Source organism: Gobio gobio (assembly GCF_949357685.1).
Source record: "Gobio gobio genome assembly, chromosome: 17".
Classification (NCBI taxonomy): Eukaryota; Metazoa; Chordata; class Actinopteri; order Cypriniformes; family Gobionidae; genus Gobio; species Gobio gobio.
This window is the reverse complement of record NC_137110.1, coordinates 29,730,865-29,758,706: the sequence shown is the minus strand read 5'-3', so window position 1 is coordinate 29,758,706 and position 27,842 is coordinate 29,730,865. Positions and strand designations below refer to the sequence as shown.

At 43.4% G+C, this 27,842-nt stretch overlaps 1 protein-coding gene across 1 annotated transcript in view; it reads left to right on the top strand.

Moving 5' to 3' along the window:
* The window catches only part of LOC307141310 (endonuclease V-like), a 330,952-nt gene that overhangs the window by 122,048 nt on the left and 181,062 nt on the right, over positions 1-27,842 (top strand). Inside the window, exons 3-5 of the mRNA XM_079841387.1 lie at positions 19,569-19,703; positions 20,583-20,625; positions 20,879-20,991. Of these exons, the coding sequence (XP_079697513.1) occupies positions 19,569-19,703; positions 20,583-20,625; positions 20,879-20,991 (291 nt within the window). The remainder of the gene's footprint in view (positions 1-19,568; positions 19,704-20,582; positions 20,626-20,878; positions 20,992-27,842) is intronic.

Here is a 27,842-nt window from a genome sequence, read left to right as displayed (position 1 = left end):
GTAATGGCGTTGTTGGGCCTGTTGTGCCTTGCTGAGATGCTCCCGGACTAATGGCATGACACGGTCGATCCTCTCCCTCATCTGGGTGACGTGTTCGATGACCGTGCGATGAGGGGCAGGCTGCTGTTCCCAGGCCTCCCGAGCGACATCCAGCAGGCCCCGAGGCTGGCGGCCGAACAGGAGCTCGAAGGGGGTGAAACCAGTTGAGGCTTGTGGGACCTCACGGATGCCGAAGAGGACGTAGGGGATCATCAGGTCCCAGTCCCGCTTGTCCTCTGCCGCTACCCTTCGAAGCATCTGTTTGAGAGTCTGATTGAAGCGTTCCACGAGTCCGTCGGTTTGCGGGTGGTACACAGTGGTCCTCAACTGTTTCACCCCCAGCAGCCTGCAGAGGTCTGCCATTAGCCGGGACATGAACGGTGTTCCCTGGTCAGACAGTATCTCGGTCGGGAGGCCGACCCGGCTGGCCAGCAGAAACAGCTCCTGGGCGATGGCTTTCGCTGTGGCTTTCCGCAGGGGGACTGCTTCCGGATACCGGGTGGCGTAGTCCACGATGACGAGGATGTGTTCATACCCTCGGGCAGACTTAGGCAACGGCCCCACCAGATCCATTCCGATGCGCTCGAAGGGCACCTCGATGATGGGTAAGGGAATCAGCGGGCTGGGGGGAGGAGTCCTGGGCGCCGTTCGTTGGCAGGTCGGACAGGCCTTACAGAACCCCTTCACCTCCGCGTCCAGACCCGGCCAGTGAAAGCGATCCCGGATCCGCTGGATGGTGTTAGCGGCTCCTAGGTGACCTGCCATCGGATGGGAATGGGCCAGTTCGAGGATGGTTTCCGTCTTCGTTCGCGGGACAACCAGAAGCTCCTTCTCCTCCCCCCTACGCTGAGCCACGCAGTACAGCAGACCGCTTCGGACCACGAAGTGCGGGAGAGGATGGGGCCGTGGGAGGACGTCTTTTCCGTCCACAGTCCGAACTTGACTCCAGCAGTGTTTTAGGCGATCGTCCTCCCGTTGTTCCCTGGCAAAAGAGCCCCCCTCGCTGGCCTGCTGGAACACATCATAGAACAGGTTAGAATTTGACGAGGGGGACTCACCATCTCTCCCGCTGTCCGAAGCTAGCAGCGCCGGCCGGTGACGACATCTTTGTGGCCGGCGACGACGGCGGCAGTTCCGTTCCGGGCTGGCGGGCTGAGCAACGGCGGCGAGCAGGCGGTCAAACCCTGGCCAATCTCTTCCAAGCAACAGTGGGACCGGTAGGTTCTTTACCAGTCCGGCTTCGACGGGCCAGGTGCCATGGGCGGCAGCGATGTTCACACGGCGAGCGGGTACTTGTTGGGTGTCTCCATGCACACACGTGATCGGGAGGTAACTCTTTTGGCCAGGGTGAGGCGGACACAGACGAGCCTGGATGAGGGTGACTGCGCTGCCCGAGTCCAGAAGCGCCCGGATGGGCTGCCCGTTCAGCTGGACGTCCGCCGTTGGAGCCGCAGGTGGGACGTGCTGATGTACGATGCAGCCCGCCAGCCAAGCCCGCGGGGCCGTCGCTGGTTCTGCGGTGGGCATGGGCTCTGTTTAATTTAGAACTGCCGGTCTGCCAACTGCGCGGGAGGTGCCCTCCGGCGTGCGTCGCTCCTGGACCACCCTCCGGGGAGATGGCGGCGCTCTCTCTCCGGCCTCCCGCTGGTGGACCGCATCCGCCAGCTCGATCGCCTCCACCAGATCGAGGACAGTGGCGGGGTTCCTCATACCCACCGCCTGACGATGGGACCGAGGCAGGGCGCGGAGGAGGCGATCGATGACCACTCGTTCCACTACCTGACCTGCTGTGGGCTCCCCGTCGAGTAGCCAGTGTTGAGCCAACCGGACGAGATCAGCGGCCTGGGCCCGCGCTGGCATCCGACCCTTAAACACCCACTCATGGAACTGTTGCGCTGCGCAGACGGGAGAAAGCCCCAACCGGGCGAGGACCTCTCGTTTCACTTCCCTGTAGTCGTTCGTGATTGCGGGAGGAAGGGAAAAATAGGCTCGCTGGGCTTCACCGGTTAGGAGAGGAGCCAGCGCGGAAGCCCAGTCTTCGACCGGCCATCCTTCCCGATTGGCCGTTGTTTCAAAAATTTGGAAATGTGCTTCAACATCGTCGTGATCCGTCATTTTAGGCAGCAGCCGAGTCGCTCGTATGCGAGGGTCAGGTAGTGGAACTGGCTGGGCCGCCTGGGCATGAAGGGCGGCGATATCCTCTTCAGCTCTGCCCTGCCGAGTGGCCAGATGTTCCACGATCTGCTGCTGGCGGATGCTGATTTCGGTGAGGCGCTTCAGTATCTCCTCCATCTCCAACGGAAGAGAGAGCGCCGATCAGTGCTGGGGTGGTGAACAGAAAGAGAACAAAAAATATAGTTGAGTGCGGTGAAAACTGCTAACACTTGTGTGTGATTTCTCATGCAGTTGCCCGTATTCTCCACCAGATGTCACGGGTGAGAAATCACACAACAAGGTAGCTCGTGAAAGTGAACCCCGGAGGGTGGATTTAATGTGAACACTTTGGGGAATAGGTGCAAACGGTGAAACAAAGGTGCGTGCTGTCGTCGTGGCTGGTGTCCCTGTGAAGTCCTCGTGCTCGTGAAGGTGGGTGTCCAAGCGTGCTCAGTCGGGCTGTCGGTCACTCGCTGCCTTCTGTGAGGTAAGAGAGAAAGGGTTAGTTCCAGCACGTTCAGCATGAGACGGGTGTCTGCTCAAGTGAGAGCGGCAGCGGCTTTTACACCCTCTCGCTGATCGGGTGCAGCTGTGACCGATCAGCCCGTGATGAGGTCGTGCAGGTGCCGTGCGTTGGTTGCCAGGGCGACGCTGATATGCCCAGAGAGACTCGTCACAAAATCTATGATCCTCACACTATCGGTGAATCAGCACAAAATAAACCCATAACACAGAACGAATGAATAAAGGATAACATATACACTATACTGTCTGTGGTTTGGCCGCTGGCGGGAGATGTGACGGTCACGGATCTGTCAGAGATGCGGCTCGAAGAAAACGTGAACTGTTCACCGTAAGTCTTGTTTTTTAAACATTTGCTAACTGGCGGCTGATTTGTAATGACTACGCCACCCCGAAATAACGGGGAAATTACCAAAAAGAACACGCAAATAAGCTCCACATGGAAAGGGCAAGAGGCAAGAGTTTCCCTTTAAACAGATATTTTTATTAAAGTTAAAAAGAGTTTACAAAATTAAAAATCCCAAACACAGCATTTAATTGTTGTAGTCAGATGGAAAAGAAAACAAACCAAACATTAATCAATGCAGTGAATTAATCACTCCAATTAATAGTGACTGTTAACAAAACAGTCAAAATCACAAAAGGAACTGAGAGTTGGTGACAGTAATGTTAAAGATAAATCAATACAAATAAAAAAAACTAATTAACCCAACCAAAATAACGACCACAACAAAAAAAGAAAACAAATATCCGGCCCACTTAGCCACTGGACCAGAAGTGTTGATGACCCAAAGCAGCAGCACGGCCCAGAGCGCGGATTGGAGAGAGAGAGGGAGAAAAGGTGCGATGCAATGCCTTAACGAGGACCCTTATAATTAGACGACGTGACATTCACAACCACACACACACTCACAACAAGGTCATATTGTAGTTCCTTTAGTTGATGGGTTAACAGTTGGCGTACCGACCTGTCTGCTGTGCTGCCCTGACGCACAGGTGGGCACCCTGAAGGTAAGCAGTACACCACGCACACACACACAGCCCTGGCGGACCAACGTCACACTCTGCGATCCACAACAGTGCGAGGAAAAAGGGGCGGGCTTTCGACCAAGACGCACTTCAGGGGGCATGAGCAACAAACTTATATACAAAAGCGGAGAGCTAATTGGCCACGTATTTAATGATGGTGACGTTTTAAACACGTCACAAACATCACTACATAACTACCAAATCAGTCGTGATGAGAAACCGCTAACGTTTTATCACATAAGGTTAAGTGTGGACGGATATTAACGAGTGTGACTTATGCCTGATCAAAGCTTATTAGTTTCTGTTATTGGTAAGTATCCATACTCCTAGATGACCAATACCAGCTTTGCTATTGCCTGATACATGATAATAATCTGTACAGTATTGTAACCTGAGCACAGTGTTCATATCGTTAGCTAGCGTATATAACGTTATATAATTTGGTCTCTTACCTAGACACCTGCTCTGTTCTCCTCACAACAACTCAATTTGTCTCCTCTAATCGTTGATCTGTCTAATTCTGGCCTGTCCTAAATTTTGTGTCATAATTGTATGGCTGTAGTCTGCCATATGACTATTAATAAACATTTATAATTTCCTCAGCGTTCAAATTGTCATTGGGAACCATTGCCATTGTTTTCCTATCGTTGAAATTCACCGCACTCCCTCCCGTTATGTCACTTCCGGTTTTGGCATTTTTAGATGCGGAAGTAACATTTTCTCACAAAAACGACTCCAAAAGCCTTATTAGCGTATTTATAAGTATAGTTTAAAGAAAATCTAGTTCCTACATTATTTTTCTATACATTGACTCACTGGAGTCTCTAACCTGCAATATGCCCTTTAATTACTAAACCAAAATAAATACATCAACTAGGGCTGTCATGATATTAGATTTTTCACACCACGGTTATTTTGGCCAAAAAAATTCACGATATCGATATATCGCGATATCTATAGAAACCTTGGGGAGAAAAGTTATCCAATTAATTTTTACTTTGTTTATTTAGTTTTTCTTTTTTACCCAACAAATATAATTCGATACTGATAAACACAGGGTAATACTCTGTTACTGATAAATCTTCTTTGAAGCTCCCTATGAAATAACAAGAGAAAATATTGTCAAGTTCAACAGTATGATGAATAAATATTAAAGGTCCCATGGCATGGATTTTTTATTTTATTTTATAATGTATTCTGAGGTGTACTTTCATTGCTAGTATGATTTTTACATCATAAAATGTCATAATTTAGAAATAAAAGGCATTTTTTTAATACTGATGTTTGCCCTCTGGCTGAATGCCATGTTTTAAGGGGCGTGTCTGCTGTGAGACTTCTGTAAAAACGCCCACTGTTGTGATTGGCTGACATCTTTGCATTTGAAATGTGTTAGATCTTGTGGTGGAGGGGGCGTGGTTTAACGAGGTCTACGAAGCACGAGCCTGCAAGAGAGACGGATGGACTTGAGTTCACTTCTCATCAATTCTCTCAGCACGTCTCAGTTCAGTGAACTGTTGTAGTTACTAGCATATACTTCAGGTTATTAGTTTATTTCTAGTCGGAGGGACTGTCACTCATGTCAGAAAGTTAGTAACTTTAGTAAATTATGGATCAGCGCTGACTCGAGATGCGAACTGTTTAGAACGATCCAGTTCGATTTGGTGAACTGGTTTGACCGGTTCACTAAAAAGAACCGGTTCAAAAGAACGATTCGTTTGCGAATCAGACATCACTAATGTACCAGAGACGGAGCGATTGCTAACAAAGTTATATTGTAACTAATGAGTTGTGAGAGCGCTGTCAGCGCGAGTTTACTTTGTTTGTATCTGAGAGTTCTGAATAAACACGAGTTCCAGTCACGCAGAGCCCGTCTTCCTCCTTATTCTACCAACTTTGTAACACATGTAATGTACCATTACAGCTGTCGAGATGAACGAGTTACGAGTAAGTGTTGATTATAGCATTATTTTTAGATATTTTACTATCATATGAAAAGCGTCAGTGACACGCATTGAGTACACAGCGCAAACAAAGACACAACAGCGCAATGTAATCCAGTTTATTGTGGGGATAGCTGGCTAGCCTAGCCCGGATACCCCGCGCTTTCCCCCCATCTGCTTAATCTCGCACTGCGTATGGCGCCACCGCTGTGGGCGAGATGCGGTAGTGGGGGTCGGTGATGTTGAAGGCCGACCGGTCAGTGCAGCCCGAGCTTCGCCGTGCGTGAGGTTTATCTCTAAAGATGTGGCTCTGCCGATGTTGAGCAGAAACTCACGACTGTATGCATATTTTAGAACAGATAGACGAGACAAGGACGTACAAAAACACTGAATCACAAGATAGAAAACACAAATACACCGTTCTGTCGGGAGAGAGAGAAGCCGTAGTGTGTGCACGAATAATAAAGTTCTGTGTGAACTTGAATAATTAGCTACACATCAGAAATCACTGATCACAGATCAGAAGGAACTGAAAAAAGACTTCTGTTTTCATTTGTACATCCAAACAAATATCCTCGTTCACAAGCCATGATCTCTCGAGGACAAACAAATATGGCGCTTGCATGGGCGTGCCAAATTCTCTGGGCGGAGGAAAGGGAGGTAACCGTTCCTGTTATGACAGGAAAATTCAAGATCAGCTCGTCCCCCTAAGCTAGGGGAACTCATATTAATGTTGAAAAACCTCATAAAATTTAAATTTCATGCCATGGGACCTTTAACATAAATGCTATTGGCCATGACTAGATTGCAAATACAAATACAAGAATAGACATTATGTAAATTATGTAAACTATGAGATGTGCTGCACTGGTGGAAACAACATGAGACCATGCTATCGCGACCGTCAGACTGGCTTTGACTGGTGTTTAGAGTCCCCGCCAGCAGCAGCAGCGAGCGTTCCTTCAGCGCAGCTGCAAGAGTTATGGCCTTTTTACACCTGCTCACTTCATTCGTTTTCTCTGATCAGATATATATAATATTGTGAAGACATCAGGAGATATGTCTTCCGAAATTCTTTCGAGGCGGATTTAAATCCGATCACTCAAACCAGAGCCGCCGCTCCCACCACGCGCATCACGCGCTGCGCTTAGGGCACCACAAGAAAATGCAAGAAAAACATGCAAACGGCTGCCAGTGAAACTGAAAGTAGCCTAAGTCTCAGATGCTCAAAACCACAATCATCTTCATTTAAACTAATGAGACTAAATACTCTTACCAGTGCTTAGGTCGCTCTTTCTCATATTGTGGTCTTGAAATGAGCTGATAAATAAAATTTAATCGCAAATCTTTTGCTTTCGTTGATGTGAACTGAATTTGCATGGCCTATAGCGCGGGAACTGAAAATCTGATTTATATTAATTTTGCGGAGAGGTGTAAGGTAAGACAACCTGCATGTTTTTTGTTTTTTATTTTGTTTATTAGTTTAGATTGTATAGCCCGTTTCGTTTGCAAGCGCCGATGCGAGCTGCGAGCAGCATCAGTCTGCCTCAGCTTGTCAAAAATGCATTTTTACTGTGGTGGTGATAGTAAACATTTAAACGAATATTGTGATATGCTTGAAGTGTTTTATATCTATGGATTTTTATCATAGGAAAGACAAGTCAAGTGTTGATCTGAGAGGCTAAATTGATCAAACATGTGGTAAACACTGTCAGCCGCTTGGTCGTTACTTTAAAAAACAAAAACTTTAACAAACAAAAATTGCTCAAAACATTTTTTCTAAATTAACTTACAGTTTTTTACAATCGCTATGACAATTTTTTCAATACTTTTAATACATTTCCTAAATTCTTAACGCACCAACACACCTACATCACACAATTGCCAAAACGATTACAGTTTTTCTCAATTGTTTACACACAAATACTGGTCCTTGAGACACAATGACCACAACATGTAACTCATGCACCAACCCCCTGAACCAATTCTGCTAAACTACAAGCACAATTCCTGCTTTACACTCAAATTGCAGTTCTGAAACACACTTTTTTCAAAACACTACACACAATTCTCTGCATTTGGCACAGTTTTCATGCAGAAAATCTCTTGTTTTCACAAGGAACACACTGCCATTAAAATATGCACACTGACTCTTCACATGGGCAAACACCTATCACGCAGTTTTACAATTAGCAAACAGAGCTTTAGCATCAAAGGGCAACAGGTGAGAAACCGAAGAGAGGATGCAGCATAGTTAAATCTTTTTTTTATTATTTACTGTAACTGTACAGTAAATTCTTCTGTTGTTTTGTATGTAGACCACTGTATGTGCAACTTTGTGATGGTTGGGGTGTACACTGTGTACATTGTTTTTGTTAGAAAAATAAAATATATTTGTTACCGTGTATTTGTGTGTTCTGAGTATGAAAACAATATTCTCAAATATTTTACAACACACTTATGTATGTACTGTCTGTTGTAAGTGTAACACTGAACCAAAAAAGACCTAAGTCATTATGATGAAAGGAGAAGAAGTGTTTTCCATTCATCATAGTGTTTTACATTGAGCACATCAGTGTTCAACTGGTTCTTATAAATGTCTATTCATATGATGGTTTGTGTGTGTCATTTGAAAACAAATTTCCATTTTGAAAAGAAATAACATTATTTTGAATGTAAAGTTGCATTTTGCAGGAGAATTGAGGGGTTTTGCCCATTGTGTGTGTGTTTTTGGATTTGTGTGTAGAGTTCTGAGAATATGAGGCATGCTTTCAGAAAATGTGTGTAAACAATCGAGAAAAACTGTAATTTCATGCTCAAAATCACACATTGTAAACTAAACTCCAAAACTAATTTTCAAAATACAATAGTTCCCTAACACAATACACTATGTCTACCAAAACCCAAACACGTGTTCTCTTCCAACTGGAACATTTAGTCAATCATAGCACAATGTTATAAAAACACTAACACTAGATGGAATTACAGAAACTGCATTATTTTTTGTGTCAGGTCTGCCCTTATACAATAGACACTTTGGGCCCTATCTTGCACCCAGCGCAATTGACTTTGTACACCGACGCATGTGTCATTCCTATTTTGCACCCGCGCAAAGCGCGCTTTTCCCTCCACAGAAGCACGTCGCTAAACTAGTGAATGAACTTGCGCTACCTGGGCGGTTCAGCGCAAAAAAGGAGGCGTGTTCCGGCGCAAACAATCCCTGGTGCTATTTTGCTGTTCCATTAAACAATTGCGCCACTGACCAGAAAAAACCTAGTCTAAAGTCAGTGGCGCGTTGCGCGTTGTTCATTATGCTATTTTAAGGGCGCATGCTTGACCATAATGTATAGCGTGCACAACGCGCATACACTTTGCTCATGTAATCTACACAGATGCAACAGTTATTTTTGCAAATCATAAATTGTTACACTAAAAAAATATTAACACATGAGATGACGGAAATCATTGTGGTGTGCCACGAAGATGTGAAAAAATAGGCATAAATCTAGCTTACAAATGATTCAGGCTAATTGTAATCATTAAGGATAAGACCTGTTTGCCCAATAGTGGCAAGACATATGTATATAAGGACATCTGACAAATTGGTTTGTCCGTCAAGAACCAGGAAAAAAAATCGACTGAAAAACTGAAAAAACTGAAAGAAAAAAAAGACTGTGAAATCACCTTTACCATAATGTACAACATGACAACTTCACTTCTCTGTTTTTCACTGCTCTTACAAGAACATCAGTCTCCTCGGCTGTGAACCGCTCCTGGCGTGCGCCTGGTAAATACGCCATAATAATAGCAATCCATAATGGAACTTGCGCACCTGCTTTTAAAGGGAATGTTGGATGACGCTCGGATTGGTTTATTCACGTTACGCCCAAACCACACCTATGAATAATGAAGCTACTTCAGACCAACCCATTTTAGATTTGCGCCGGGCGCAAGAGCCGTTTATCCCGCCGGGAAAATAGCAACAGCGCCGAGACCCGCCCACAAAGTTACTTGCGCTTCGCGTTTTGACACTTGCGTTTCAGATCGTTAAAATAGGGCCCTTTATTTTATTGATCATAGATTGTGTCTTTTGAAGACTCTCCACATTTGTGTTTTGTTGGGTTTAGTAAATGCATGCATTTTGTTTCTTTTGCTGTCGAAATTCAATACAAAAAATGAATGACCCATCTCAGAGTAGCTTTATAGAATGCCCTTCAGTTTTATTTCATTATCAGCAATCACCATGTTGACAATAACAAGTTCCTGTTATTCATTTAGGAGCTTTCCTCTGCCCCCTGAAGGAGGTAGATATTGAATCCTTAGATAGACAAAAACATTCCTCTCCCTTGCCCTTGTCCCACTCCTGTCCCTTATCCTGGTACTCGTCTTCCTCTCCCTCATGCAGGCCTTTTTCTGACTTTCTTTGTGTTGCTCTATATTCCTTTTTCACACAAGATCAGCCCAAAGATGCCCTCTTTTACTGTATATCATATGGTGATGTGATTGAAAGAACATCAACACCTGAACAATTCCTAGATGGGAATCAGCTGTGATTTATATATTTGCACAAATTCAATCAGCAGTTTCTCAGTACCAATGGAATAAAATGTACTGTTTACCTTGACTTTAACCTATAAGGTTAGGGTTTAGAACAAGGTGTTATATGTTCTGACAAACAATGTTAAAGCATGGGTAAATTTGGCAGTACAAATCCATTGTTTTCGTTTTGGTTGAGCTTGTGTGTAGTTCAAGTTCAATCATTTTAAATTCGTGTTAACTATATGCATTTTGTGTAAAAGCAACAATAAATGTGTTAATTGTATAGCCTACACAGACAGATGTTGTGCTAACTGTGTTAAGAGTTTAGGAAATGTGTTAAACATATTGAAAAAATTGTCATAGCGATTGTAGAAACGAAACGAAATATAACTACTTTGACATTACAAACAAAGCTAAACTATTTTTATGGCTGCAACAATGTTTAATAGGGAGGGAGAAAAAAAAAACAGGGGCTCCAGACGGACTCGGGACATGTGTCATGCTATCTAAGAGTCCTATTCATTTTAAATATTGTTATCGCCAATACCGCTATATTGTCACACCCTAAATTAACACGATGTTGATATTTCGTGCTTTGAATATCACTGTTATCGCCAATACCGGTATATTGCGACACCCCTAACATCAACTAAATTACTGATCTGCCCACATTGTCACTGTATGATAATTGAAATGAGCTAGATGACATCACCGTTTTCTCCAGAGCGGCTGTACAGCTGAATCAAATTCTGTTGCATTATTTTCCTGTTTAACACTGTGAAGCTACTTTGAAACAATCTGCATTGTAAAAAGCGCTATATAAATAAAGTTGACTATATCTTAATCATGTGTTTATTAGCTTAATATTTCACATGTAGAAACATTTCTCTGTGTACGGAACCTGGAAGTTCATCATCCAAAGAGATGGAGGGTTATGAACGCGTAATATGAGTGGCATATGTGCAGTAAATGATCTTCCTCTGAGTTATAGCAGCGATCGTGGAAGAGTAAATAAAGGTAGACAGTGCTGGAAGCCGCTAATACTCATCAGATTGCGTAAATCGGTGGAAAATTAACCAAAATGATGATGATGTCTTAAACATTTTTTTAGTAAATGTGTAAATATATCCATTTTCAGAAATGAGCACTTTTGAAAAAATGGTGTTTAGTGAAGCTATGTAAACCCAAATAAACCGGAGCAGATGTGGCTGAATATGAATGTGTGTTGTTATTCTATTCAAAATATAAAAAAATACTGATTTATTTGCACTCCTGACATAAATTAAGAAATTAATTTCACTGCAACCTAGTTATATTATAAACAGTGGTCCAATACCAAAGCTGGATTCTTAAATCTTTCTAATGATACTACATTTGTCCAGATCAATTAAGAGTGTGATGTTTTAAGGTGCAGTGTATTTTAAACAATGATAATCTGGGGGCTCTGCCATCTTTGCGTTTAATGGGGTTAAGTATTGACATAAGGAAGACGGTTTCCGGGTCCAAACCTCTACTTGTTTCACTTGAGAATACTATCTCAACTGCTGTTTATGAGCACAGTTTATTTACAGTGGTGACCAAAATTATTAGAACACATGACAGATCTGAAAATATTTACCTTTTTTGCCTCCAAAACATGATTTAATTTCATAATGTTCATGAAACATGCAGATGGTTGCTTAACCATCAAATATCAGATTTTATCCACTTTTAACTGTATTAAAAGTTTGGTATGTCCACCTTTTTCAGCAATTACAGCAGCACATCTCTCTGGCATAGTGTTAATATATTTCCTCTGAGAACTTCAACACTAATGTTATCCCATGCCTTCTGCAACTGAAGTCAAAGGCTTTCCTTTGAATGTACAATAGATCTGTCCAGTTTATTTTCCAAATTGCCCCAAATGTGCTCAATGGGGTTGAGGTCCGGACTTTGAGGGGGCCAGACCATCATTTTCAATGTTCCAGCAGATTCCTTCCGTCACAGGTAGTTCCGGCAATAGTTAGAAGAATGTTTCAGGTCATTGTCCTTCGATTTTTATTAAAACTGTTATATTTTGAAAGCAATGGGAAGAAAGAAGAAGCCTATGTGGGACCATTTCGACAGAAAGGGCGACGAAGTTACTTGCAAAATATGCTACGTGGTATTAAAATACAACAGTAGTATAAGCTCCTGACTGGTGGAAAGCAAATGAAAGGCGCTTCTCAAGGCTGGCCGCTCTAGCGAGCTCTGTATTCCCGGGGCATCAGTGCCATCTGAAGCCTTGTTTAAGGCTTTTCGTAGTGTGGTTTTGGTCAAGTTTACTAAAGTAAACATTGTCACATATGTTCTTCTCGCCGCTGTTTCCTGATGGTTTATAGAACAAATACCCAGAGTCACCCTCTGTCGTATCTCATAAATGAACTGAAACTCTAAATTATATTTGAGTATTGTGTATATCTGATCGTTTACAAAATCAAATGATTCAGAAAATTTTTGCCATTGAAATGACTGGGAAAAATTGTCCAAATCAACCTGAATTCACTAGGGGTGTAACGATTCATCTACTACATCGATGTATCGATTTATTTTCCTATGATCTAACTACATCGATCTGTGCTCGGCAAGTTGGCCTTCCGGACGACATATACGAAACCCAAGATGGCGGCGCGAGTAGTTCGCGAGGCTCCGGGTCTCTCCAGATTCTGCAATTTTGCGGTATTTTTCCTGCTCATCTCGGGTCTGTTCGTTCAGAATAGTTGTGCCTTAACATCGTACACCCGTGGTGAGATTTTGGATATTGGTTTGCGAATTTCCGACAGTTTTATGGACAATCTTCGACTCCTTCCTGAGATCGCTAGAACACCCGAGGCTATGCACTCTGCCCGGCCGGGCGGAAGTGCTCGCAGGCGGCGCCGAGATCGTAAACAAAGGCGGGGAAGACGCGGTGGTCTGAGAGCTAAGCTAAGGCTAAAGCTAAGGCTTACCCCACATCGGCTCTCTTTACCCAGTATTTTCCTTGCCAATGTACGGTCGCTAGTGAACAAAATGGAGGAGATTCGACTCAGCATCACACACAGCAAGAAACTTTTGAACTGTAACGTCCTAATCTTCACGGAAACCTGGCTAAACGGCGGAATACCGGACACCGCTATTGAGCTAGCGGGATGCCACACGCTCCGGGCGGATAGAACATTAGATGGCTCCGGTAAGACCAGAGGTGGTGGATTGTGCATTTACATTAACAAAGCCTGGTGCACAAACTCTGTTATTGTTGGGAGTCATTGTTCAGCTAACCTGGAGTTTCTCATGGTTAAATGTAGACCGTTTTATCTGCCGCGAGAGTTCACTTCCACCATTATAACTGCAGCCTATATTCCCCCGGATGCTGATGCCAAGCTTGCTATGAAAGAACTTCATGCAGCCATCAGTAAACAACAGACTGATCACCCGGAAGCTGCTTTTATTGTTGCAGGTGACTTTAATCATTCAAACTTAAAGTCAGTGCTACCCAAGTTTCACCAGCATGTTTCCTGCCACACCAGAGGAAACAAAACCTTAGACCACGTGTACACAAACATGGCGGGAGCTTACGTTGCGACACCCCTCCCCCACCTGGGACAGTCAGACCACATCTCTTTGTTCCTCATCCCCAAATATTCACCCCTCATCAACCGTGTGAAGCCACCAGTAAAGACCATCAAGGTGTGGCCTGCGGGGGTTGATTCCACACTCCAGGAAAGGTTTCTAAACACAGACTGGAGTATGTTTGCTTCTCAAGCCACCAGTGGCGCTCACACGGACATTGACTCCTACACCTCCTCTGTATTGGATCATATCAATACCACCATTGACAGTGTTACAACCCAGAAACAGATCACCACATACCCAAATCAGAAGCCATGGATGAACAGGGAAGTGCGACTCCTGCTGAAGTCACGCAATACTGCCTTCAGATCAGGAGATGCACAAGCCTACAGTACGTCCAGAGCAAACCTGAAGAGGGGGATCAAAAAGGCCAAGCACTGCTACAAGCTAAAGATAGAGGGTCACTTTTCCAACTCTGACCCTCGACGCATGTGGCAGGGCATTCAGGCCATCAGTGACTACAAACCCCCCCACTCCACCCCCGCAGCCACTGATGTCAACTTCCTGAACGAGCTAAATCACTTTTACGCTCGTTTTGAAAGAGACAACAGAGAAACTGCCACCAAGCTCAAACCCTCAGCTGACCCACCAATCACACTCTCCTCCACAGATGTCTGCAAGTCACTGAGCCGGATCAGCGCGCACAAGGCTGCTGGACCAGACAACATCCCTGGTCGTGTTCTCAGGGCATGTGCGGAGCAGCTCGCTGAGGTTTTTACAGACATTTTCAACCTGTCTCTTGCCCAAGCAGCTGTACCTTCATGCTTTAAACGCACGTCCATTGTGCCAGTGCCAAAACACTCTAACCCGAGGTGCCCTAATGACTACCGCCCTGTAGCACTCACACCCATCGTCATTAAGTGCTTTGAGCGGCTGGTCCTGGAACACCTAAAAGACTCTCTACCATCCACATTGGACTCACACCAGTTTGCCTACCGCAGCAATAGGAGCACAGAGGATGCCGTTTCCATGGCACTGCACTCTGTGCTCACTCACCTGGACAATAAGAACACTTACGCACGCATGCTGTTTGTTGACTTCAGCTCAGCATTCAACACTGTCATCCCAACCAAGTTAATAGCCAAACTTGGAGACCTGGGCATCAATACCTCAATGTGCAACTGGATTTTGGACTTCCTAACTGACAGACCCCAGAATGTTCGTTCAGGATCCACCTGCTCCACATCCATCACACTCAACACTGGTGTACCACAGGGCTGTGTGCTAAGTCCGTTTCTCTACTCCCTCTTCACCGCCGACTGCAAGCCTGTGTATGGATCTAATTCTATCGTCAAGTTTGCGGACGACACAACGGTGATTGGTCTCATCAGCAACAACGATGAGACTGCCTATAGGGAGGAGATCCAGCACCTGGCCACATGGTGCGCTGATAATAACCTGCTCCTCAACACCACCAAAACGAAGGAGCTCATCGTGGACTTCAGGAAGGAGTCAAGAGGCACACACGACACCATCCACATCAATGGAATGGCTGTTGAACGTGTCTCCAGTTTCAAGTTCCTGGGGATCCACATCTCGGCGGACATGTCGTGGACGACCAACACCTCCAGCCTGGTCAAGAAGGCTCACCAGCGCCTCTTCTTCCTGAGGACACTGAGGAAGAATCAGCTCTCCTCGGCTATCCTGGTGAACTTCTACCGCTGCGCAATAGAAAGCATCCTGACCAACTGTGTGGCAGTGTGGTATGGGAGCTGCTCTGTTGCGGAGCGCAAGGCACTGCAGCGGGTGGTGAAAACTGCCCAGCGCATCACAGGGACTCCACTGCCTGCCATCGAACACATCCAGAGGAAACGCTGTCTGCATCGAGCTCGCAGCATCCTCAAGGACTCCTCGCACCCAGCCCACAGACTGTTTTCTCTCCTGCCCTCCGGCAGGCGTTTCAGGATCCACCGGACCAGGACCAGCAGACTTAAGAACAGTTTTTTCCCCAGAGCTGTCTCCTTACTGAACTCAAACCCCCGCTGATCCACTCCCCTCATATACTGATAACTCTCCTACCTCACATCCACCTTCACTTTATTTGCACTACCGACTCTTTATTACAGTAACAACTGTTTACTTATTCATTTTGCACTACCACACCGTAACTGGATTATGCTCATTTGCACTGCCGACTGTTATTTACAGTACCTACTGTTTACATTTGTATTTTGCACCGTACTTCTAACTGTAATATGCAATCACTTCCACTGCACTTTTACACTTTTTTTCGGATAGCTTCTGTCCATAATTTATTGCACTACCTTAATCCACTGCCATATTCCTCATTTTAGCCTAACATATCATTGTATACCTCTATCTGTAAAATTCTGTTTATAGTAATAGCCATCTGTATATTATATTATATTCATAGTACATATCCACCTGTAAATTCTGTTTATAGTATTAACCATCTGTATATTATTCACTGTACATATTCACCTGTAAATTCTGTTTATAGTAATAACCATCTCTCTATTTATAGACATATTTATATATACTCAGTACATATCCATGTCCTGCACTTATGCAAACGTTGTATATCCTGCACTTGCTGCTATTGCACTTCTGGTTAGACCTAAACTGCATTTCGTTGCCTTGTACTTGTACTTGTGTAATGACAATAAAGTTGAATCTAATCTAATCTAATATCGATCTGACATCGTTTTAAAAGGTAATCAATCGATTGTATCGATCATAGGAAATAACGTATTGGATTTAAGCACGTCAGACTTTATATGGATGTTTTTTCTTAGCACTTTTAATGATAAAGGCGTTAAACGTTACTCGATTCAGTCTGCCTATCTGTGACATCATCGCAACGCACCAGCAGCAGCGCTCATTGAAAGGAATGGGATTGTGTCGCTTTGTCGCTGCGTGTTGCTGGCGGTGTGAACGGGGCTTGAGAAAACAAAACATAGCATGGCGGATGGCAGAGGAGAAGCCAACGAGCGAGAAATTATCAAGCCACCAAGAGAAAGAGCTACCTGTACTTTCAACCCTTGCTTGTTACCTGTGCATTCCTGACACCAGTGCGCCAGCAGAGTGAGTTTTTAGTACAGCTGGCGACATAGTGAACGCACAGAGAAGTGTTCTGCGGTCAGATCATGTTGATATTTTTGAAAAAGAAATCTGTAGAGTCATTGAAGAGTAGTTGGTTACATTTTATCTTATGTTAAATATTGTTTATTTATTAAACTGTGAGTAGTAGCAGGTTCAGCCAGTTTATTCAACCTGAAGAAATGTTGGTTGCACTTTATTTTTTATATTAATATTGTATTTGTATTATTTTAATGTTGAAAAACAACAGCAAAAGTAGCAGGTAAACCTACTATTAATTAAATCTGAAGAGAAGTTAGTTGCACTTTATTTTTGATATTAATATATATATTTTTTTTATATTAATATTGTAATATTATTATGTTGGATAACAAAAGCAGAAGGAGCAGGTTAACCTACTGTTGAAATGTTGGTTGCACTTACTGTGCTTTTATTGAAAATGTATTGAATATTGAAAATGAGAGCAGAAAAGGTTAACTTCCTGTTAATTTAACCTAAACTGTTGGTTGCACTTTATTCAAATAAAATTTGAATGCATTTGCCATTAATTGTTGTTTACTTGTTTGTTTATATCCATAATTAATTGATACCTGATTCCCTTACAAGAAACAACAGGAATCTAGGAAACTTCACCTGCACTGACCAGTATCCAGATATTTATTTCAGTCACACAATTTTTGGCTAAAAAGTTACTGAATCGATTTCAAGTCACTGAATCGTTTCGGATCGTATCGTTCTAAATGAACCAATATCGTCCTTGAATCGTATCGACAACCTCAAATCGTGATATGAATCGTATCGTTGTTAAAACGAATCGTTACACCCCTAGAATTCACCCTATACTCTTTGAAATCATAATCGCATTGCATTATGTTGTTTTAAATCCCAAATATTTTACTTATAACATTCATCATTAGCAATTATTCAGTTATTTGTATTTACTGAATACTGAGTTGTGTTCAGTGTCACAATATTACTGTTTTTTTGCATGAGACAAACAATTGTAATAGTAAACTGCAAAAAATGCTCTTCTTTGTATTTTTGTCTTGTTTCTAGTCTAAATATCTAAACATTCTTAAATCAAGATGCATTTACTAGATAAGTAAAATGACATAAGATATTTGTTATTGTTTTGTTGAAAATAAAATCAAAATGAAGTGATTTTTGCTTAAAACAAGCTAAATTATATGCCAATGGGGTTGATTATAAGATTATAAGAAAAATAATATTGTTTCTGATTGAATTCTTGTTTCTGGTTTTCTTGCCCCATTGGCAGATAATTTAGCTTGTTTTAAGCAAAAACTCTCTTCATTTTGATTTTTTCTTGCAGAAAAGTTTACTTATCTAGTAAATTAATCTTGGTTTATGAATTTTTAGATATTTGGACTGAAAACAAGAAAAAATACTAAATAAGAGCATTTTTTTGCAGTGTAGTCAAATCTTTTGATCATTTAAAATATAATAGGCCTTTGTAATGTGCCTTTGTTGACTACATTCTAAATAAACTACAACAAAATATATTTCATTTGTCCTGTTGCTCTCCCAGTCACATACCAGAAGCTCATTTATTATGCAGGTCATTATGCAGGTCTTTTGTCTCTCAGGTGTGATACCCAGCATTATTCATTATCGTTCACGCCTCCTCGCACATGGCCTTTGTAAAGAAAAAGTGTCTTACAAAATGTAAATTAATATATTGTTTTATGTGAATGAGTAGGCTCAATGATTCTAACATCAGTTTTTAGCAAAAACTCTAGGCAACAACACCCATTAGTGAAAAGTCTTGTGTACAAATATCTATTGTGTGATTCAAGGCCTTAATTTCTAGCAAAGCCGACTGGAGTAGCTTGAATGGAACAGGAAATGTTGACAGACCTCCTCTTTCTCCCTAATCTTGCATAGTACTTGATGCAAGCTTTTTACTGGCGGAAACGCATATATGCATGCTTTCGGCCAGCGGTGAGCAAGCGAATCAACTCCTAGACTGGAATGCTCTGCTAGGGAGAAGAACAGTGGGCAGTGAGTGTTCTCCTCCAACATGAAGAGGTCCACCTCTGCCGGTCCGAATGTGCTCCATATCATAATCACAGTCTGAGGATGTAGCGCGCACACAGAAAGCCGCCTCATATAGCATGCAAGACAGCCGCCTATCCCCGATCTATCACAGCATGCCTGTACTGCACTATTTCGTAGCTGAAGCCTCGAAAAAGGGCCTAGTACCACCCCTGCTTCACTGTAATCACAATGGTGTCTTATAGCTTATTACTTACATATTTACTATATTACCATATATTTTCACTAAAACATCTTTAGTAAGTGAAAAATTCCACACAAAAACTTGAATGAATCAGTTCAGTGAAACAGGCTAAATGAATTAATGGAAATGAACATTTATCTAAAAAAAATTTCGACTTAGGTTTTAATGAGACACTTAAAATATCTGTCTTGCTTTCACACTCGCAAATCCATCTAGGGTCACAAAACGTTTAATAATGCCTATTATAAATACTCACTGTTTTGGAGGACAAACCCCCCCAAGCTATTTATAAAGTGATTATATTATGAATCTTATAGTTCGAATATATATGAATATATGAATCGATATATCTAATAGTTAATTCTCCTGAATGCTAAAACAATATAATTTTTTCCCCATAGCTTCTGTATGAGGATTGTAAGATGGTGACTCTTGATGCCCCCTATGTGGCTGGTTTCCTGGGCTTCAGAGAAGCCCCACCTCTGCTGCAGGCCCTGGAGAAATTGAAGAATGAACAGCCAAATCTTATGCCACAGGTTAGAGTTCCATGATCATGTCTCTTGGCTCAGCTTAAACCTGACATAAGCCCTATTAGGACGGTAATTGTTTCTCATGTGGATGTCCGTAAAAAATAAATTTGCATGCCACCTCAGTGATAAAACATGTGGCGATTTCGGATGGTGATTTATTCACACGGTGGAGGAGTGAGTTTTGTGATCATACGAACCTGGGAATGCGCTGCTCACGTGGTCAGTCAAATGATTGTCTGCTGTAAATAAAATGTTGGCTTGGAATAAAAAGAATAAATTCATATTTAATTTAATAATAGGAAATTATTAATTATTTAAATCTCCTGTTTAAAAAATAGGAAAATAGGATGTGGAAATGAGCGGAAATAAGTTAATACAGCCTCTTATTTACATGAGGTAAACATAATGCTGCTAATTTAACGTATATGACGTTAATTATTGCCGTAATAACGGCCCATTTTAAATGTTTACGTGTTTTTCTTCTCTTTCTGTATACAGCATTTCAGTAATAAAAGTGTAGGCTGGATCTTTAAAATGCATCCAAATTACAGCAAAGCACAAGGTTACGGTGCCCTGTAGTGGTCAAAAAGAATATAAACTGAATTTTGAAGCAATCTCTTTTTGAAAACTCAGAGTGTGGATTCGGACAGTGAGTAAGAGTAGTGCCATATTTAATTTTTGACAGAAATGAAAACAAGTCTGTGAGGGATACAAGTACAGTGTGTCAAATTGATTGTACTGTTGTTTAACAACATATGATTGTTCAGCTGATGAAACTACTAAATAGAAGAGTAATACAAACTTACTGAGTAGTAGTACAATACAGTCTAATGGGTAGGAAACAACATTTGGGTGGGAAAATGATGACAGAATTTTCTTTTGCAGGTACTATTTGTGGATGGGAATGGACTGTTCCATTATCGGGTAGGTGAAACTCGTCTGTTTTCTGACTAAATGAGTTACTTCAAATGACAGTTTATGTTTTTGTCCATTTTAAAGAATTTTCAAGACCAAAAGATGTTACATGACCAAAAAGGCAGTCCTCTCTCTCTCTCTCTCTCTCTCTCTCTCTCTCTCTCTCTCTCTCTCTCTCTCTCTCTCTCTCTCTCTCTCTCTCTCTCTCTCTCTCTCTCTCTCTCTCTCTCTCTCTCTCTGACTCTTTCTTTTTGAAATTTTCTTAGAGTTTGGTTTGGCCTGTCATCTTGGTGTTCTATCAGATCTACCCTGTGTGGGTGTTGCCAAGAACCTTCTGCATGTAGAGGGAGTATTGAGAAGTGAGGAGCACCATTCGCAGGTCAGAGTCACACCTGAATGCCAGGGAACAATGCATCTACTATCTAAACAGTTTGGTTCAAAAATGTGTGTAAGAGACGTGGCTGCACCAGCAATTCTTTTGTGACTAAATGAAAGCTTATAGGTTAGAGCAGGGGTGCAAAACTCAGTTTCTGGAAGGCTATAGTCCTAGAGAGTTCAGTTGCTCCAACACACTTACCTGCAGTTTTCAAATAAGCCTGAAGGACTTGATTAGCTGGATCATATCTGTTTACTTTGGGTTGAAGCTAAACTCTGCTGGGCTGTGGCCCTCCAGGAACTGAGTTTGAACCCCTTACCAGACACCCCCCATTTTGGCAAGTGGGGCATGATCAACATACCCAAAATAAAAAGGCTGTTATATATATATATATATATAGGCTGTGAGATATATAGATATATAGGCTCAAACATAAAAACAAAAATAAAAACTTAAAGAATATATTTTTAAATGTATAAAAATATTAAATGAATGTAGTATAACAACTTATAACCACAACTAAAGTGAAGCCACAAGTGTGGTCATGCTTCATTTCAAATCTGAGAGTAACGTACTGCTCCGAGACAGAGGTTGAGAATCCAAATGCAGCTTTATTTGTAAGGGGTAATCCACAATCATAGTCAAAAACGGGCAACAGGTCATACACAGGAAAGCAGTCCAAACAGGCAAACAAGTCAGGAGAGACAGGCAAACGGGTAATCCACGGAACAGGCAAGAAATCCAAAACCAGAGACATGAAACCAGGGAAACGCTCCGAAATGCAGTAATACAACGTACAAGACTTCGCCGTTAATTACAGAGTGAACAAGGTTTATATAGGCTGGGGTAATGGGGTAATGAGGTAATGTGACACAGGTGCAAACAATGAGTGATGATGAGTCCGGGCACAGGATTATGGGTAATGTAGTTTGTGATGAAGTGACAAGTCTGGGGTGGAGTGCCCTCAGGTGGTAATCAGGGGCACTCTCACTGGTGATTGTAACACTGAGTATGATATCTCTAAAATTATGTATTTATGTAATTATGTATTCTTGGGACCTTATGTGAATTATTGTAACAAAATAGATGGTGAAATAGATTAGCTCCTGGTGCAACAGATGCATTTGAGCTACAGTTAGCATCAAGCTACATAAAACAAATTAAAAAATTAAAAGTACACTTTCACTCAAAAATCTCTTTAAACCACCATTGAGTGTTTGTATTAACTTCCGGTCGCGATCTAATGCGGATTTCAGTCATATAATGATGTTAAAATGTTATTTTTAGCATTTTATATGGAGCTTATAGCTACACATACTTAGCATTTATAATGTAAATTAACATCTATTATTGATATAAAAATAGCCTAAATTGCATGAAAATCACAAGCAAAACATATGCCAAAGTTACTGTGTGTTTATTAGCTTCTTATTTAACGTGTAGAAATGTAGAATTGGTTTGTTCTTCACTGATCATTGGACGAGGAAGTACACAGAGGACAGTGCCATGCAAGGGCAGGAATGACCTCTAGCTTAGTGAATACTTGTCTCACAAACATGAGACATATGTCTAAAAAAATGTTGAAATGTCAGGTTTTAAACACTGTAAACCAAATCAAAAACAAATATTGTGTGTTTATGTAATTCGTTTGAAAGCAGAGAGGTGTTAGTCGTTCCTGAGCGGCTCATTATACTCTAATGCGACTACGCCCATGAAGCGCGCGTTCTATTGAGATTCAAATACTGAGGCTCCGGAGGCGACGCCCACACACACATAAACTCAAACAAACACATCAAGGCGACCCCACACCTCCACGACCCACTCAGCGTGACTACTGGATAACGCTGGGAAGCGTGCCAGTCTCAGGGAGATGGAACGCTGCGGAGCCACGTCCTCCAAGGGAGGAGAGGTGGAATACTCATAAGGACTAACCTATCAGGGTAGTGCAACATATGGCAGTCTCTGGGGTGGATACAACCTGGTCCCAGGGGGGAAAGAAGGGGCTCTGTCAAGGGAAAGACACGGGGCTAGCCGAGTAGGGTAGCAGGTACCGTGGAAATACACATATGGGGTCGCCGTGAGGGGACCAACACATATGGAACCCAGCCTACACACACGTTCCACAATCATACGGGTGCAGGCCTGGCGTCAGACGGCCGCAACGTCTGACACCGAAGGGGTGACGGAGGAGCTCGACAGGGTTCACCATTTCTGGGGAACACAACTGGAGAAGATAAACGCACAAATCTGGCCATAGGCGGGAGTGGCATAGCAAGCCGACACAGGAACGGGCACTTCACGTCTACCGGCCGTTGGAGGCGAGTACACGGGAAGAAACCGGCTCCACACGGAGGCTATAGAATTTAGCGAACGTGTTAGGTGTCGCCCAGCCCGCAGCTCTACAGATGTCTGTCAGCGAGGCGCCTTGAGCCAGCGCCCAGGAGGAGGCAACACTCCTTGTGGAGTGCGCTCGCAACCTGAACGGGCAAGGCACGTCTTGCGATTGGTACGCTAAGACGATAGCATCCACTATCCAGTGGGCTAACCTCTGCTTGGAGACAGCCTTTCCCTTCTGCTGGCCTCCGTAACAGACGAAGAGCTGCTCTGAGGTCCTAAAGCTTTGTGTCCGGTCAACGTAAGCGCGAAGAGCGCGGACAGGACATAAAGCCAGGGCTGGGTCTGCCTCCTCCGAGGGCAGAGCTTGCAGGTTCACCACCTGGCCCCGAAAGGGAGAGGTAGGAACCTTGGGCACGTATCCGGGCCGGGGTCTCAGGATGACGTGAGAGTTACCGGGCCCGAATTCTAGGCACGATTCGTTGACCGAAAGCGCATGCAGGTCCCCCACCCTCTTGATTGAGGCCAATGCAGTCAGGAGTACCGTCTTCATAGACAGGATTTTTAACTCAACGGACTGCAAAGGCTCAAAAGGAGGGCCCTGAAGTGCTCTGAGCACCAGGGCTAAGTCCCAAGAGGGTAGCGAGATAGAACGAGGAGGATTTAGTCTCCTCGCACCTCTGAGGAACCTGACGATTAAGTCGTGCTTCCCTAAGGATTTACCTTCAACTACATTGTGATACGCCGCTATTGCTGTGACGTACACTTTCAGGGTGGAGGGAGACAGCCTTCGCTCCAACCCATCTTGTAGGAAAGAAAGCACAACATTAATCAAACACTTTCGGGGGTCTTCGCGAGAAGAACACCACTCAACGAACAGGTTCCACTTCAGAGCATAGAGGCGCCTCGTAGAGGGGGCACTAGCTGAAGTGATGGTGTCTACCACTGCCTGTGGCAGGCCACCTAGAACCTCCGCGTCCCGTCCAGGGACCAGACATGGAGTTTCCAGAGGTCTGGACGCGGGTGCCATAGAGTGCCCCCTCCCTGAGAAAGAAGGTCCTTCCTCAGGGGAATCGGCAAGGGTGGGGCTGTCGCGAGGAGAGTGAGTTCAGCGAACCAGGTCCCGTTGGGCCAGTAGGGCGCAACTAGCAAGACCTGCTCCTCGTCCTCCCTGACCTTGCACAGTCTGTGTTAGAAGGCTCACTGGGGGAAATGCATATTTGTGTGTTCCCTGTGTTCGCACAACTGCTCCCGAGACTGGGCAAGTATAAGCCAGTCGTCGAGATAGTTGAGGATGCGAACGCCGCGTTCTCGGAGTGGAACAATGGCTGCCTCCGCGACTTTCTTGAAGATGCGGGGCGACAGGGACAGCCCGAAGGGCAAGACTTTGTACTGATATGCCTTCCCCTCGACCCAAAGCGTAGGAACGGTCTGTGTCGAGGGAGAATAGAGACATGAAAGTACGCGTCCTTCAGGTCGATCGCTGCAAACCAATCTTGGGGACGGATGCATTCGAAAATGCGTTTCTGCTTTAGCATTCTGAACGGTAGCTTGTGCAGGGCCCGATTCAGAACACGCAGGTCCAAGATTGGCCGTAACCCACCGCCTTTCTTGGGTACAATGAAGTAGGGGCTGTAGAACCCTGACTTCATATCGGCTGGAGTAACCGGCTCGACCGCGTCCTTCGCCAGTAGGACATCGATCTCTGACCGCAAGACATGGGCATCGCTGCTCCGCACGGAGGTGAAGAGGATGCCTTAAAAGCAATATGCGGTACTCCACTTCCGTATTTATACCCGCAGTGCGGGGCGGTGCGTGGACCGCATGCCAATACAATTGGCTCGTTTCTATTACACTCGAAGTAGACTGGTCTCTGAAGACAGATCCCAATTCGTCGGTCAGTTCCGACGTATGTCGAACGTGACCGACTGAAAGGGAACATCAGTTAACATTTTAGAGAAATCTCAAAATAAAATCATATGACATGATCTTGAAAAACATTTGATAAAATTCATAGTTTTAGACTTATCATCTTCAGATTTGAAATATAACATGGTCAGACATGTGGCTTCAGCTGTAGTGCACTTCTAGATTGCTAAAATGCCAACTTCAATTTTATTTTCATAAAGATATTTCATACAAATATATTTCTAATAACTTTACAAAACTTTGAAGCTTATTATAGTTATTTTTGATTATGAAAATAATTATAGTTTACTGTAAATTTTGAATTTACAGTAAACTGCCATGTGTCTGCTTTCAAATGACGCCATACTTATGATTTTAGTGCAAAGGAATCATTAACTGTAACAGTTTTAGTCTGATTATGCCATTTCTTAGGATTTTTTCAAAAGCGGGGGTGCAGGCTAACAGGTTAATGTGTTTATAAGCAACTGAAAAAAACACAAATGTCAGAGCATGTCAAAAATTCTAAAGGGCCCCAAAAGAGCTCAGACTCCAGAGGGTTAAGAAGAGGATCTATGACCTCTGGTAGCATCTCTTTTAATAGCCTAGACCAGGGGTGTCCAAACTCGGTCCTGGAGGGCCACTGTCCTGCAGAGTTTAGCTCTTACTTGCCTCAACACCTGTCTGGAAGTTTCTACTATGCCTAATAAGACCTTGATTAGCTGGTTCAGGTGTGTTTAATTGGGGTTGGAGCTAAACTTTGCAGGACAGTGGCCCTCCAGGATCAGGATTGGACACCCCTGGCCTAGACGGTATAGGGTCGAGCATACATGTTGTAGATTTTGATGATTTGATGAGTTTCGCCAATTCTTCTTCTCCTATACTGGGGCGGCAGTGGCTCAGTGTTTCATGTAGGTTGGCTACAAACCGGAAGGTTTGTGGTTCGATCCCCGGTTCCACCTGACAAAGTGCCAAGGTGTCCATGAGCTAGACACCTAACCCCAGCTGCTCCCGACGAGCTGGATGGCACTTTGCATGGCTGATACAGCAGTTGGTGTGGATGAATGAGTGACTGAATGGGTGAATGTGAGGCAATATGTAAAGCGCTTTGGTGGCCATTGATCTGTTAAAAGCGCTATATAAATGCAGTCCATTTACCATTTACCAGCATTGAATGAGTGTAATTTTTCCCCAGTGACACTACAATGCTCTGTCTGATGTGATACTGTAGTAGACGGCTGCATGGTTAAAATTTTCTTCCTAATATTATTAATATTACATGTAAAGAAGTTCATAAAGTCATTTAGAGAGTTGATATATATATATATATATATATATATATATATATATATATATATATATATATATATATATATATATATATATATATATATATATATATATATATATTGTGACGAGTCCACCCAGAGGAATCAGCGTCGCCCTGGCAACAACGCACCTGCACGTAATCACCATGGGCTGATCGGTCACAGCTGCACCTCATCAGCCCGGAGGCATATAAGCAGCTACGGATGAGCAGACAGACAGACTCTGGTCTCGAGCTGAATGTACTGCTGGACTAACCTCGCTCTTATTTGTTCTCCTAGAAAGCAGCGAGTGACCGACAGCCCACTTCACTGGAGCACATTGGACACCCACTTTCACCAGGATCGAGCACCACAGAGCACGAGGATTCACCAGCCACCACGCACTCACTGACTGTTTTCACCCTTACACGAGCACTGTAAATAAAATCCACCCTCCGGGGCCTTTTGCACTTAACCTGCCTTGTCGTGTGATTCCTCACCCCGTGACATTGGTGGAGAATGCGGGCATAAGCGTGAGGAATCACCGACAGGTTCACCGCACCCAAAATCCTAATCTTCTCTGTTTGTTTTGTTTCTGCACGCCAGGACCCGGAAGTAGCGCGCTCGCTCCCCGAAGATGGAGTAATTGTTGCAGCGCCTCACGGAGGTGAGCATCCGCCAGCAACAAATCGCGGAACACCCGCCAGGGCAGGACGGAAGATGAACTTACCGCCATCCGTGTTGCCGCCGCCCAGCGCGTTCCGCTACCTGATCCGAGTGCCCAAGCCACCCGCCTGCTGCCAAAGATGACGGCGGATGATGACGTGGAGGCTTTCCTGCAGGTATTTGAGACCACTGCTCAGAGCGAAGAGTGGCCAGAGGGCGATTGGGCACGCGCGCTGGCACCTTTCAAGATTCAAGATTCAAGAGTTTTATTTGTCACATACACAGTTATATACACAATATACAACTGGCAGTGAAATGTAAACAGGTCCGCTCCATGGACAGTGCAAATAACAGTTACAAGAAATTAAAATAGAAATAGAATAAAATTAGAATAAAAAGTATTAACATAAGTAGAATTATAAATAAATCAAGTAAAGATAAAATAGGAAATAAGATAAAATAAAAATATAAAAAATATGTGGATATGATAAGTGAGATAAACTGTAGACTTAAAAATAAGTGGTTAACATAAAATATATATATATGTATATATAAAGAAGTATAATGTGCAAGGTTTATTACAGGTTGTTACACAGTAACAATAGGAAAGTAAAGTGCAGTGCAATGGCAGTATGTGGATGT